At 44.4% G+C, this 14,733-nt stretch overlaps 1 protein-coding gene across 1 annotated transcript in view; it reads right to left on the reverse strand.

The window, feature by feature from the left end:
* tinagl1 (tubulointerstitial nephritis antigen-like 1) overlaps positions 1-14,733 on the reverse strand; it is a 47,954-nt gene continuing 33,221 nt past the window's right edge. The window contains exons 11-12 of the mRNA XM_062528801.1: positions 5,016-5,058; positions 1-4,306 (exon numbers count right to left, since the gene is read on the reverse strand). Coding sequence (XP_062384785.1) covers positions 4,130-4,306; positions 5,016-5,058 — 220 coding nt within the window. The 3' untranslated portion in view covers positions 1-4,129. The remainder of the gene's footprint in view (positions 4,307-5,015; positions 5,059-14,733) is intronic.

Consider the following 14,733-nt stretch of genomic DNA (forward strand, 5'->3'; position numbering starts at 1 on the left):
TTGGATTGGGAAGATTTTATTGTTTGTTTGTGAACACTACAGTGTCTTTCTTTGAGTGTGCACCATTAAAAAGACAGACGAGACGATGCATGGTGTACAAGAAAAGTGAACGCATACAACTCTTTACACAGTCTTTAGTCCTTAAATAAACATGGATTATCACAATGGCATGACATTCACAACGTGATACATGTGGTTTTGAAACAAAAGCATGAAAAGAAAAGTTTGCGTACAGAAGAGCAAAAAGGCAAGCACAAGGTCTGATTATTTTGTGTCCCAAGGAGATTCTGCTTCAGCGGCCGCACCTCGGTGCTCGGGCCCTAAAACTGGACCAAAACCAAACGGGTTCCATTTGCGCTGGATGGGACTTGGGGGGCGGGGGGCGGGGGGCGGGGGGTGGGGGGGGGGGGAGATGCCAATGATGGGGAGAGTCCGGCGAGATGCCAATGATTTCCTCTGCATGATTTGGATTCAATTGCGCTCATTCCGTTGATCTAGTCTGTGCAGGGCCAGTTTATCCCTACAAGGGAAGGAGCTCTTGGATGGGTGGATGGGAAAATGGTCTCAACGACTAAAACAAAAACGCCAGGATGGGGGGGGGGGGGGGGGGGGGGGCAGAGGGGGTGAGGGATTACATCATACTGTCTATGAACCAAGTGTACTGGAAGATTGGCATCCACGTGTGGGATGCCGCAGCGGTAGCTAACATAGCTTATTATGGCAATGTGATACAAAAATAAATACAAAGAGAATGTGGTACCAAATATATTTTTCTTTATTAGAATACTTTTGAGAGAGAAACTGCGTCTGCTCACACAAGAAACAGTTAGCACTGATGCGGCAGTGATCTCTGATTGCCTCATAAAAGAAGAAGAAGAAGAAGAACTCAGTGAAAATGGTGATGGTTATAAAAACGAACTGTAACAGGTCTGACTATTGTGTGCACATTCAGTGTGTGCGTTAGATTAAAAAGAAAAGTTCAAGACACGGATCTGCACCTCTCCGGCTACTAACTGTAAATGTTAAAACGGCATCTATGTTATGCAATTAATTCCATAGCAACTGAGGCTCTAGAAACCCCTGAAAGGCCACTCTTTGTTGTTATTGTTTTTTTCTCTTTTTGCAAAAAAAAAATGTTGTTGCATTATATTATTTCTTTCCTCCAATCACACACTTTTGGAGATGTAGGCGTCTCATTGAAGATGTGTGTGTGAGTAAATGTTAATGGTTGCGTGACATTTTTCCACTCCAAATCAGACCAGTTGGTATCGTCCATCTACAGCCGTTCTAAGGCCACAGAGGGAATTTGGCATACTTCCACATTCATTGTCTTTTTTCCAGCATTGCTTTAACATTCCAAATCAATTCTTTGCATGCCATTTGGATCGTACGAGAACCCCAAGCTGTTGTCTATAAGTGCAAAAGCATTACAGACCAACGACCTCTAGCCTTGGCCATTTAGGCTCTCCATAAAGCCAACATGCAAAACAGTCAGTGACCAAAGAACTGGGGGCTGGTGGGCTGGAGAGGGGTGTTGGGGTCACTGTACGGTCACACCACACGAGCGCCTGACCTGAGGGGTATTCCAAGTACGTAGTTTCGTGACTAGCCCGGATAAGTTAACTCGGAGTAAGAGAAGCCCTATGGATACATTCTCCAAGCAAAAGGGCTCTTCCTTTTACTTTAACTTTTACTTTTACTTATCAAGTTTACTACTTACAGGTTAACTTCTCCGGAATAGTCAAGTCACCAAACCATAAACTCTTGAGATTCGACTCTGGTGTACGTGATGATCAGCACTGTGTCCGTGACTGTGCGTGTGTGTGTGTGTGTGTGTGTGTCTGTGCATGTGCATTTCTGTCACTGTTGCTCTTCCTCTCTCTCTACCAGTGAGAGAGGAGTATGTGTTGGGGGGATGCGTGCGTGAGAGCATGTTGCTATGGTTAGGCTTGGTGACAGGGGGTGAAGGGCAAATACGTGGGCCATTCATGCAAGAAAAACATTGCATGACAGCAAGGTCAACACATATGCATAGGACACACATTCTTTGTCAAAGAGCAACTCTAACAGTCTCAGTGACTGGTGAACAATAACTGTCATGGTAGCCCACACATTAACCAAACTGAAACACCTGCTCTGTGCCTCCTGCTGACTGTATAAACTGGTATCGGATGCAAGAGTGTTTACATTTTTTTTTTCCCTGTATGGTTCCATTTCAGTCATCGCATTGCAATTGTAATCAGTGGAGTGATGTGACACAGAGGAGACATGGTCATTATACTGCTCTCTAAACAAACAAAATGCAACAAAAATTGAAACAAAGCACCGTGTTTTTTTTTGTTTTTTTTCACAGAGGTCAATCACCAAAAAGAAAAAATACAGCAAAGGTGAAAGTAAACAACAGCAAATGGTCTTGTAAGGTTAATACTTGACTCCTTTAACACTTTACAGGATAACAGGTTAAGACTATAATACAAATATGCTCGATTTGGATCAAAGAAAGGCCAAATCGTAGTTTGTCTTTTTGGTTTCCAAGTGAATCAAGTTGCTGAAATATCTCTTGACACTGACACGGCTTCCTACATAATTGCTCGACAGCAAAGCTCTCAGGGCTCCAGACAAGCCACCTTTTAATCATTGTTGTCTACCTGTCTTCCTGTCTTTTCTTTATCTCTCAACAAATTGGAATGAGTGACAGGACCAACGTTTGGAACGTCAAGGCCATGATATACGGTGAGAGTGCAGCTGGCGTACGGTCTGTATAGAGAGCGCTTTTAAAGGAATGTAAAAGCAGGTGGTCCTCTCCGGCAGAAACCGTCGGAATCTCGTCTCCTATACGACAATTATCCCTCAATCGCTCCGACGGCTGTCGTGTTTTTCGCAGATGGGGAATGCGGCCGTAACCATCAAGCGCTGTTTTTGCATAACTTGATTTACGACCTCATCCATCACTTTTACACGAGTCAGACTAGATGACTAAAGCCAGCGTGAATTAGCATGGAGATCCATTTGTGAAGGGTGAATGATTTTTTTTGTTTGTTTGTTTGTTTGTTTGGGTCTACATTCTACCAATGAGCAGGGCTACCACAAAACCATATCCATATATATTTATATAGATAGATAACTTTATATTACAATATTATAGAGTACTCACATCTAGGCTATGGTTTGGTAATAAATTATTGGTCAACGCCAACTCTGAATGAGAAGCTTATATTACTGTAACCCCTCTGTTCTTATCCAGTGTGTTTGAGCTCTAAGGTTTGGGGGGAATGTGGGAAGTGTTTACCAACTAGTGGCCTGCCAATCCTCTACGACAGATATGAAGAACAAGTGAGTCAGAAAAATAATATGTGACCCATTCAGGTCGTTTAGTGATACACACTCACACACACACACACACACACACACACGCACACATACACACAAACACACTCTTTCATTCGAATATACATTGAAATTGCAGTGGTACTTGGAGAAGCATAGATTCACTGCCACGTCTAAACACAGGTGAGTATTTTACCCAACTAGAGGCCCTCTATATTGTAGCAGTTGCCCTAATCTCGACTGGGTTCTACAATTGTCCCAACTGTCAACTGTCCGCCAGCAGGTTACAACATTTAGCGACTATCATTGCATGACACACAGGCAGCTATAAATGTTGTGATCCAAAAGCGATCCGAAACACTTCGGCGTCAGCTTTTTTCGATATTGGCATGAAGCCATAACAATAGGAGAGGAGTTATAAAATCGAGAGAGTCTTTGCACATTTCAGCTGTGAAAGAAGAACAGTGGGGGAAATGGCACTCTCTCTCCACACACAAGGAAGGCTGACGACGTCGTCATCATCATAGTTGGTCTTTGGAATAGCAGAGTGTCCTGAGAGGCTAACTGCTGAGGGGTTGTGTGTCCGCTGATGGTTTTTTTTTTTTTTTTTTTCAGTTTTGGGGGATATGTTGATTTTTTTGGCCTTTTCCACAGGGGTTGTGATGGGGGGTGGGTGGGTGTGGAGTTGTAGGACTTCTACGATAACCCTGCGTCGATATGGCAGCCATTCAGGAGTTGCCAGAGTAATGTTGGGATTGTGGAAGTTTGACAGAAGGGCGGGGCGAGTGTCTGGAGTGTGCGTCTACTTGCGCCGGCCGTGGTGGTGGTTTTGGTGGTTGTGGTGGTTGTGCATGTCCTCCATGGTCACACGTCCCCACACACCGATCACGAAGGCCTCGATTTGACACTCGTTCTCCCCGCGGGCAATCCGGAAGTAGCCGTTCTCACCCCAGTCTTGGCCCCAAGAGTTTCCGGCAAGCTGTCAAGACAAAGGAGAATATGAAGCACATAACCAAATGATGACTAGTACTGTAGTAACTACCTTTTGTCATTTTATTTATTTATTTATTTTATTAATGTTTGCACTGCCGTTTGAGCTTAATTCAATTGTATTCCTATTGATTTGCATGGTGTTTTCTTCAGTTAGCCTATTAGCTGGTTTGATTTGCATTGAGCTCAATGAGCATCAAACAGGCTAATAGGCTAACTGGAAAAAACACCATGCCAGTCTCTAGGTATGGTAAAGGGTATGTGATGATGTGGGGCTATTTCAATTCCAAAGGCCAAGGGAACTTTATCAGGGTGCAGAGTATCCTGGATCGATGAAATGACTGGCCTTTAAAAATAAAAACATAAAAAATCTTCCTGCTTCTATGGGAATTTAACATAGGGTTCAAATACTTATGTCCTCTGTATTTTAAGGAAGAACATTTATTTATTTACGATACATTCTTCATTTGCAAAGAAAATTGGTGTCCTTAAAGGTTGGATTTTTACTCATTTGTTTTTAATTAAGGCATTAAGATCAATTTCCAAAAGATGATTTTATATTCCTCTCTTTAGTCAACTTTAGCATGGGTGCAAAGACTTATTCTCTCCATTATGTGTGTATATACTGTATATAACGCTGTATAAATAAAAGTGACTTGACTTAACTAAATGAAATTCTTGAAATGTCATTGACTTACCCAATACTTCCGTGTTCCATCATGGGTTACCACCTCTCCCCACCTGAAATACAGAAATGGAGTAAATATATTTATAAATATATCTGCCAATGTAACATCAACCTTATTTTTTCTCTAAGATAAAAGAACAGGATACTGTATATCTATAAATATAGACACAAACAGGACACAACTCTATGAACTCCATTGTCCCATCAATGTCATGCTCCATATCTGAAAAACATCTTTTGGGAGAACTCTTTCTGTCAGGACAAAAATACGCTGTCTTGTTGGTATGTGTCTGTCACCCTTGAACACTGGGCCATGTGACTGACCAATGTCTTTCCGTTCCTGGGTAAAAGAATTCCTGTAGGAATGTCCACACCTGAGAAACCCCTTCAGTGTGTGAGGAAGGAAGGAAAGAAGGAAGGAAGAGAGAATGGACGAAGCAACGAACCAATGGGGTGCAATGCCAACGAGGTGGTGTCTCCTGCTCCCACCCGTCTCTCTTAAGGAGCAAAACACCTTTCATCTGCCAAACAGCCTCCTGGCACAAATATGTGTTTGCGAGAGTACACAAACACAGCGCCTGCCCAGTGACGCCACGGAATTCCCCATGCCTTCACAGACCAGAGAGAGGAAGGACACGACAGAAGCCAGGAAGCCCTTCTTCCCACACTTACACACCCACACACACACACACACAGACGTACATAAACACAGACACACACACATACACATACAGTGGGTATAGTAAGTATTCATACCCATGCTAAAGTTGACTAAAAAGAGGAATATAAAATTATCTTTTGAGAATTGATTGTAATGCCTTAATTCAAAAAATGAGTAAAAATCAAACCGCTAAGGACACTAATTTTCTTTGTGATTGAAGAATGTATCGTAAATAGATAAATGTTCTTCCTTAAATACAGGTTGCATAAGCAATTGACCCCTATGTTAAATTCCCATAGGAGCAGGAGGATTTTTTATATGTTTTTATTTTTAAAGGCTAGCTATTTCATGGATCCAGGATATTATGCATCCTGATAAAGTTCCCTTGGCCTTTGGAATTAAAATAGCCCCACATCATCACATACCCTTCACCATAGCTAGAGATTGGCATGGTGCTTTTTCCAGTTAGCCTATTAGCCTGTTTGATGCTCATTGAGCTCAATGCAAATCAAACAGGCTAATAGGCTATCTGGAAAAAAGCACCATGCCAATCTCTAGCTATGGTGAAGGGTATGTGATGATGTGGGGCTATTTTAATTCCAAAGGCCAAGGGAACTTTATCAGGATGCATAATATCCTGGATCCATGAAATAGCTAGCCTTTAAAAATAAAAACATATAAAAAATCCTCCTGCTCCTATGGGAATTTAACATAGGGGTCAATTACTTATGCAACCTGTATTTAAGGAAGAACATTTATCTATTTACGATACATTCTTCAATCACAAAGAAAATTAGTGTCCTTAGCGGTTTGATTTTTACTCATTTTTTGAATTAAGGCATTACAATCAATTCTCAAAAGATGATTTTATATTCCTCTTTTTAGTCAACTTTAGCATGGGTGTGAATACTTACTATACCCACTGTATACATATATATACACACACACACAGACACTCTCTCTGGCCCACCAGTCAGAGGCACGTCACTGAAGTCAAGTGGCGCCCAGTCTCCTGACTAGTCACGAGGGGCCACGGGGTGGTGGTGGTGGTGGTGGTGGCAGTTGTTCTTATGGCTAATTCTGCTTATCGTCTTGTTTTTCTATTTGTCCTGGAGAATGTTCCATTGCCCCTCGGGGCTTGTTGAGACCACATTTTAGACCATTCCAAACCCACACAGGTCCAAAGCCATATTCTAATCTCGAACCACCCTTCCCCTCGTTCTATTTCCGGGCCCGTGGGAGGCACTGTTCCTTGAAGGGGGGGAAGGGAACAATCTTCTTCCTCAACGTGAGAGCAGAACGTTGGAAAAACATCTTGGTCGCTTTCTCTTGCCAAAGTCTTGCAGGCATCCAACCAAACTCTGGCATGTCTGACCAGCTGCTTTATGCCCAAACCGAATCTCGCCATGGTCCCAGGCCCAGCCTTCTATAACCACCAAATATAATTCGGTGGTGAAGTTCAGTGCTTTCTGTAGCCATATGCTTTTGGCCACAGAGCTACAAAACTTCATTTGTGTTTTTGACTCTCATCTCCACCCACCCGCACCTGTCCTGTGAACCATCACGTACATGCCAAAGCCGCCAAACCCCCAACCCCGCCCCCCCACCCCAGCCCTCTCTTGACCTCTATTAGGGTGGGGGGTTAGGCTGATGTTGACATGGTGGTGGTGATGGTGGTGGTGGTGGTGGTGGTGGACCGTTATTCTTCCCTGTCCGGTACAGTTTGGGATCATCCTGTCAGACAATGGCGTTTCCAGCAGACTGGGCACCAATGTGCTTTCCACAAACTTTCCCAGGCCCTGGGCTTAGCCCGACGCAGCGCGGTGGGATTTGCAGCCGTGCAAACAGACGCGCTGCCACCCGTCTCTCCCCAAATCCACCCCCCTCCACCCTCATCGAGCTCACAACATCTCTCCCCCTCCCACCCTGCCCCTGCCTCTCGGACCAGCGCAATCACCACCTCAAACCCATCCCTTTCACCCCCCACACACTCACTTACGCACACACACGCACACACACACACACACGCACAGACACACACACACACACACACAGTCAGTGCCTCCTGCCACAGCCCACAGCAGCAGCCAAAAGAACCGCACCGTCAGCAAGCGACGAGGTTAGAAGAAAAGATCGCATCACCATAGCCCACACTCACACCCACCCAACCACACACACACACACACACACATTCACCAGACCATCATCCACTCTGAAGCACATCATCACATACCCCACCCTCCACTTCAGACCAATGAGAAAACAAATGCCAGATCACTGGCACAGGCCAAGGCATAAGCTCACGTCTGCAAACGATCCACAAGTTCAAACAGCGTTGAGTGAATTATCCCATTACGGGTTACAAAACCCCGATCCTACGCAGCCTTACACAATGCCATTACTCCACAAACTAACATCTTTCTGCACAGTGGCTTACTTCCATGCCTTCCCTAGCTCATACACTCATGATAGTGTAAGAGCCTGATTGTGTAACCCTATTCTAGGCCTGCTGTAGAATTCCACTACAGCAACTTTTGATTAACACTTTACCATTTCACAGGGAAAACTACTGGGAAGCAGGAAATGTGATTGATGAATGTATTGTCATGGTTTGATTGAGTTACTCAGGGTCTCGCGGAAAACAATGGTCTCAGTTCAACAGTATCCATCATGTGATCCTTAGGTAACCTGTAACCAGGTGACCTCCTACATTACGAAAACGCACAGTCACCCATACATAAACTAAGATAAAATAGCATACTTAAACACAGCTAACAAGAAGCTCGAGGAGTTATATCTGTATTCAGATCTCCCGCACCTCCTTGGTGTGTAGTCATTCACTTTCTGAGCCGGTACGTACATTTCTATGACTGTTTTCTGTATGATAGCCTAAGTATTTCTTTAACCTGTTTTTCGTAACTTTCATATTATTCATTTAGATGTCTTTCTGTAACGTACTGAATTTCTAACTTGTACCTGACAAATAAATTTGTTATGCTGATCCGCGTAGCCATTATGTACTTATGCGGCTGTGTCCGGTCCCAGGTAACGTGCTAGCGTTATGGATGGCTAGGGTCTAACTACCGCCGCCGTAGGAGTTAACCGTCTAGAAAGGGCAAACTGTCTTCGAAATTGACTAGTATTATGAAGTGATGGGCCGTTATGTTTTACGGGGGCTGCCATAGAAATGTCTATGGTGATCTGTATCGAGTAATCGCGTCCTAGCACAGCCAGAACCCTCTGTGCTAGTATGTGGTTGTGGAGCAGCACGTATCACAGTATTAATAGTCCAGGTCACCGGGGCAGACACTGAATCCTTTCTAGAAACTAGTAACAATGATAACGTACGGGAACCGCCCGAATTAATCGGCAGTGGAGGAGAATAGGACCCTCAGCATATTCCTGACGATACGGGGTCGGTAAGAATGACTGGTGGCATTTCACAGTAAATAGTTGATCACGCGCTTATAGCTCACATAAGCCTGATCCCGGAGAATTCACAATGTTACTTTCGAAGGCACCACCAGGCTCACCAGCCTGACCCCTGAGAATAATGTTACTTTGAACTAGACCTTCTTATATTTGGCGGAGTCAGCTTTATTAGGATTCAACAGGGGTTATAATCATTTAATGTTTTAAACAGCGCGCGGATGCTTCACGGATTTCCTTCGACCATTTCCTGTTCCCTCATTGGTCCAGAGAAGTGACGTCTTTACAGGTGGTGCCCCGTGTGAGGACACGTGACCTCTTAACAACTAATCACGTGCAAGACGTAAGCTCCGCGCAAAATTCAGTTTCAACGCAGTGACGCAGATCACGGAAATGAGGTTTGAACTTCTACTTTCCTGTCTACAGCTGTGGTGAGTACCTTTTCATGTTTATTTTTTACTTTTGTTCTTGAGGGCAAGTTACAAGTCTAGTACATTTATAGTTGGGCAATTTTGTAGAACGGGTCGACATACCCACTGATAGACCGGAGACCGTAGAAATCCGGTTGGGAAAGACTTGGGTGGGAATTATGGCAAACAGTCAGGGATATGATAGTGTAGATTTGGACGATGGATTCATGACGTCTGCTTCCATACGTTTACAAGACACACTGCGTCGCTTAGGCTCAGATGATATCACCCCTATGAGCAATAACTCTCAAATCTTATTATGGCATTCCATCGAAGGCCAGAAATTCTTAACTAAACACAAATATAAAGACCTCCAGTTCACGTTACTGTACCTACTTCGCCGCAATGATCAGGCCAAATTAGCCAAGCTAAAACGCGAATTAGAGAACCTACATAGCTTGGAAATGTCTCGCTCCGTCGAACTTAGAAATCTACGCGCACAAGTTGAGGGCTTCGCTTATGAAAAACAAGGTTGGGCCCGGCAAAGCCAAGCTTTAGAAGACAAAGTAAACACCGTTGAGCAAAAGATGCGTCGAAAAGAAAAATACACCGCCGTTCTCGAAAAATACTGCTCCGAAGCAGGATTCCCAGTAACCGATCTTAAAGTAGCAGCAATTCACTCCGTAGCATCAGAGGCGTCTGACGATAGTGACGACGACGATATAACATACTACGATAACGTTCACCATAGACAAGTTCCAACAGCACCTCCAGAACATCCAGACTCTCTGGATGAGCTGGAGGAGCAAGAGGAACCGACTCGAAGACCTCCACCAAAAGTTAGAGGACGACAACCGAATATTAAAACCCCGACTCCAACACAAAATCGAAAGCGTAGCGTACCTCCACCTAGAGTTAAAGTAGCAGTGCTAAAAACAATGACAGGCGCTAACAACACAGTCACAACCATCAGCCGCCCCCTTACATGCGACGAATGTTCTAAACACAAAGCGGTCGTGGGTATGATGCCAAGAAAGGGCCCATTTCAACCTTATTGGGAGAAAATAATGATGCAAACTAACGTCTACAATCTAGAACCTAGGGACGTATGGCAAATAGTCCTTCTCACTATCCCCGACGAGCTTACATTCAAAATGACAGTACCTTTAAAAACAGGGACCATAATTGAAAGATTACACCTTGAAACCGCGGACGACGTTTATAACAGACTCAAAAACAATCTTTTGGAATTGCGAGGGCCAACACACGCCGAGTGGAACAAAATCCTTGATGTTAAACAGGCGACAAAAGAATCATTTGAAATGTATGCCGAAAGATTATATGTTACGTTTAAAGAACACTCTGGCATGGAGGAAGCCAATCGCGATACCGACGTCCTCCTCCAAATTATCAAAAACAATGCAGGCCCCCACATTCAACAAGCCTTAGCTCATGGCGCCGACCCAGCTGAAAACACTTTCATGTCATTAGTTGAATGGGGATCCAAAATCGAAAACCGAATGAAAAAAACGCGACCCATAGCACTAACTAACTGGTTAACAGAAGGGAGAGGTGCGGAAGTCCAAAAGAGAACATTTCAAACATTCCCTAAATGTGTATATTGCAGAAAAGACAATCACAGCAAAGAAAGATGCTGGCGCCGCCCACAAGAACATAACAGCAACCATGACGCTCAAGTGCTTCAACAATTCAAACAATTCATGAAAGTTAACGACGACACTACCCAAACACAAGACAACTCAACACCTTTATCTTTCGAAACCTTAGGCCGCGAAATGGCCGAGTTCATGGCCCGTCATAAATCAGCATAGGGGTGCGTGGCCTCCGCCACAGTCGGGAGCATCATTTCGAATGGTAATCGTATCAAAATTAAAGCTAATCTTGGAGGCCGGTTAGTAAACATCTTAGTTGATACTGGTGCCGCATGTTCCTGCACAAACGTCCCACTACCCTTAACTGACGAAACCGTCCAAATCTCTGGTATTGGAGACTTCCCCATGACCGCAACAAAAACACACCCTGTCCGGCTGGATCTAGGTGTCGCCGTGCTGACAGAACCATTATGGTACCTGCCAGAAAACAGTGAGGGAACTATACTAGGAATGGATATTATGCAAAAATATGGGTTCGTGATTGATTGTTTTGAAAAGCAGATTGAAATAAACACAGGTTTAACAACAAAACACCGAATCCCTAACCACGCATATGTCATGTCCGTGTCTACCATAGATCCCATACAACAACTAATTGACAAACACAGCGCCGTTTGGGCAAATCACGAAAACGACTGCGGCCTCATTGACTTTGAAGTTGCCATTGAGGGGGAGCCACCTCCCCCACAAAAACAATACCGCATCAAACCAGAGGCAGAGGCCGCAGTCCATGAAATTGTCAAACAACTTGAGATGAGACACATTGTTCGTCGATGCAGTTCAACTACTAATTCTCCGTGTTTACCAGTTCCAAAGCCTAATGGCAAATGGCGTTTATGCATTGATTACCAGCGACTAAACAAAGCCCTACCAAAAGCCACCGCAATCGTCGCCAACCCATCCACAATTCTAACACAAATATCTACAGACGCAAAGTGGTTTACAGTGTTAGACATAAAAAACGGATTTTGGTCCATTCAAGTCAAACGCGATGATCAATGGAAATTAGCATTCACCATCAATCAAATCCAATACACATGGGAAAGAATGCCACAAGGCTTACACAATAGCCCCGCTATCTTTCACAGGGCAGTGGCGGATATTTTGGAACCTTTAATCGCGACAGGGGAGGTCAATCACTACGTAGATGACGTCATTATCTCGACAAACGGGTCCCAAAAAGACCACCTACAGCTAGCTGACACAGTGTTATCAACATTAGGTAATGCAGGTTTCAAACTCAATCGAGACAAAGCCCAAATCGCAAAAAGTGAAGTGCAATACTTGGGTTACACACTAACCCAAAGCCACCGCGCTCTGACAGAAGACCGACGTAAATGCATTGCTGAATTGCCTCGACCACACACCCTGAACGCACTACAAAAGGTGTTAGGAACAGCTAACTATTTGCGTGATTTCATTTATGATTATACCAGCGTCGCCATTCCACTATATGCACTACTCAAAGACAAAAGCAAACCTTCCGACGTATTAGAATGGACTGACCAACATGAACAAGCGTTTACTACATTAAAAGAACGACTTTGCGCTGCGCCAGCTCTGGGCCTACCCAATCCAAACAAACTTTTTCACATTCAAGTCGATACTCAGAATCAGGCACTCAGTGGCGTCTTAGCCCAAGAACACGGGGGGAAATTACGTCCTATTGCCTACTACAGTCGAAAAACTTCGCCCGTTGAGTTGGGATTTGACCCATGCAGTCAACAAATGCTTGCTTTACATTGGATGATAACAGCAACCGAGCCCATCGTTGGTTTTCAACCCATCGTTGTACACACCATGCATACGCCAGTACAAATGTTAATCGAAGGTCGAATCAAAGGTGTGTCCGCACAAAGACTAGCCAGGTGGTTAACTGACATACAAGCACGCGACATTACAGTGGAACACACTCGAATTCTCCCCCACCTACTCGGTGAAATACAAGGCCACCCACACGTTTGTGAACCTCCCCCAGAGACTCGTAGCCCTGTACTTGATGCCGAATTGCCAGGACAAACTCAGGTGTATGTTGATGGGTCACGTTTCTGGGAGGAAGGCCATTATCACACAGGCTGTGCGGTGTGGACTCCTAAATCTCATGCGCAATCTAGCCATTCGTTGCTACTTAAACTACCGCCGTCAATGTCTGCACAACAAGCTGAACTCGTTGCAATGCTTGAAGCCATTCGAACACACCCCGAACCATTGTGCATATACACAGATAGCCAATACGCATTCGGGGTTGTCCATGATTACATTACGCAGTGGAAATTGCGATCTTTCTTAACATCCGCCGGCACACCTATCAAACACTTCGAAACAATCAAAGCAATCTGGGATACCATTAACTCGCACGACGGTACCATATCCGTTGTAAAAGTACGCGCCCACATAATGAAAAATCCCAACATACATGAGACCAATAACAACATTGTTGACAAACTCGCTAAACAAGCAGCAACTACAGGGGTCGAGTACAAACCACACAACACTTCGTCCACTATAGCTGCAATCCAAATCACGCCAATTGATCTAAAACAATACCAACGAGATCTTTGGGACTCAGATGGTGAATTAATCCCACAACTAAAACAGGACAAACTGATCACTGTAACTGAGGGCATTGTTCTCAGAGACAACAAATACGTCGTATCACCGGCCCTACAAAAGCCAGTAATTAAACTTTACCATGAATATGCACATGTGTCAGCCTACAACACCTTACAACTACTTAAGCGCTACTTTTGGTGGAATACCATGACCACTGATGTCCACGACTGGTGCGACACATGCCTAGTATGTGCCGCCGTGAACCAAGGTGTGACAGGTCGCGTTCGCTTTCGCCGGCCGACGCCGCCAAAAGGGCCATGGGAACTTTTACAATTGGATTTCATTGGTCCTCTGCCTACTGCCAAGGGGGGATATCGCTACTGCCTTGTTATCATTGATAAGTTTTCGAAATGGGTCGATGCCATCCCCACTCGAAAAAACACAGCACACACAGTGGCACGGCTGCTAGCGAACCAAATCATCCCTCTCTATGGTGCACCAATCCAAATTGAATCGGACCAGGGAACACATTTCACAGGACAAGTCATGAAAGATATGTGCAAACTCCTTCACATTGAACAGAGATTCCATGTCCCCTACAGACCACAAAGCTCCGGAATGGTTGAGCGTGCAAACCGCACAATCAAAGAACACATTACAAAACACATTGCTCAACACAACAACCAATGGATGGATGCTCTGCCTACGGTTTTGACTGTGTTACGAGCAACACCGTCGAAAGCCACAGGCATCAGTCCATACGAACTCATGACAGGGCGGGTAATGAAACTCCCCATTGATCCAGAAATCTCCCCATCAGATCTGGGACCCTTGACTGTTGCAAGACAACAAACCGTGCTAACACAGGTGCAGGAGCGCATCAAAGTGTTGTATGCACAAGCAATTTTGAAACAGCAACAATCAGATCTGGCCAATGATACACATTTCAACCCCAGCTCTGAAGTCCAATTTGCAGAGGGTGACATGGTGATGATACGAGTA

This window comes from Sardina pilchardus, chromosome 24, assembly GCF_963854185.1.
Source record: "Sardina pilchardus chromosome 24, fSarPil1.1, whole genome shotgun sequence".
Lineage (NCBI taxonomy): Eukaryota > Metazoa > Chordata > Actinopteri > Clupeiformes > Clupeidae > Sardina > Sardina pilchardus.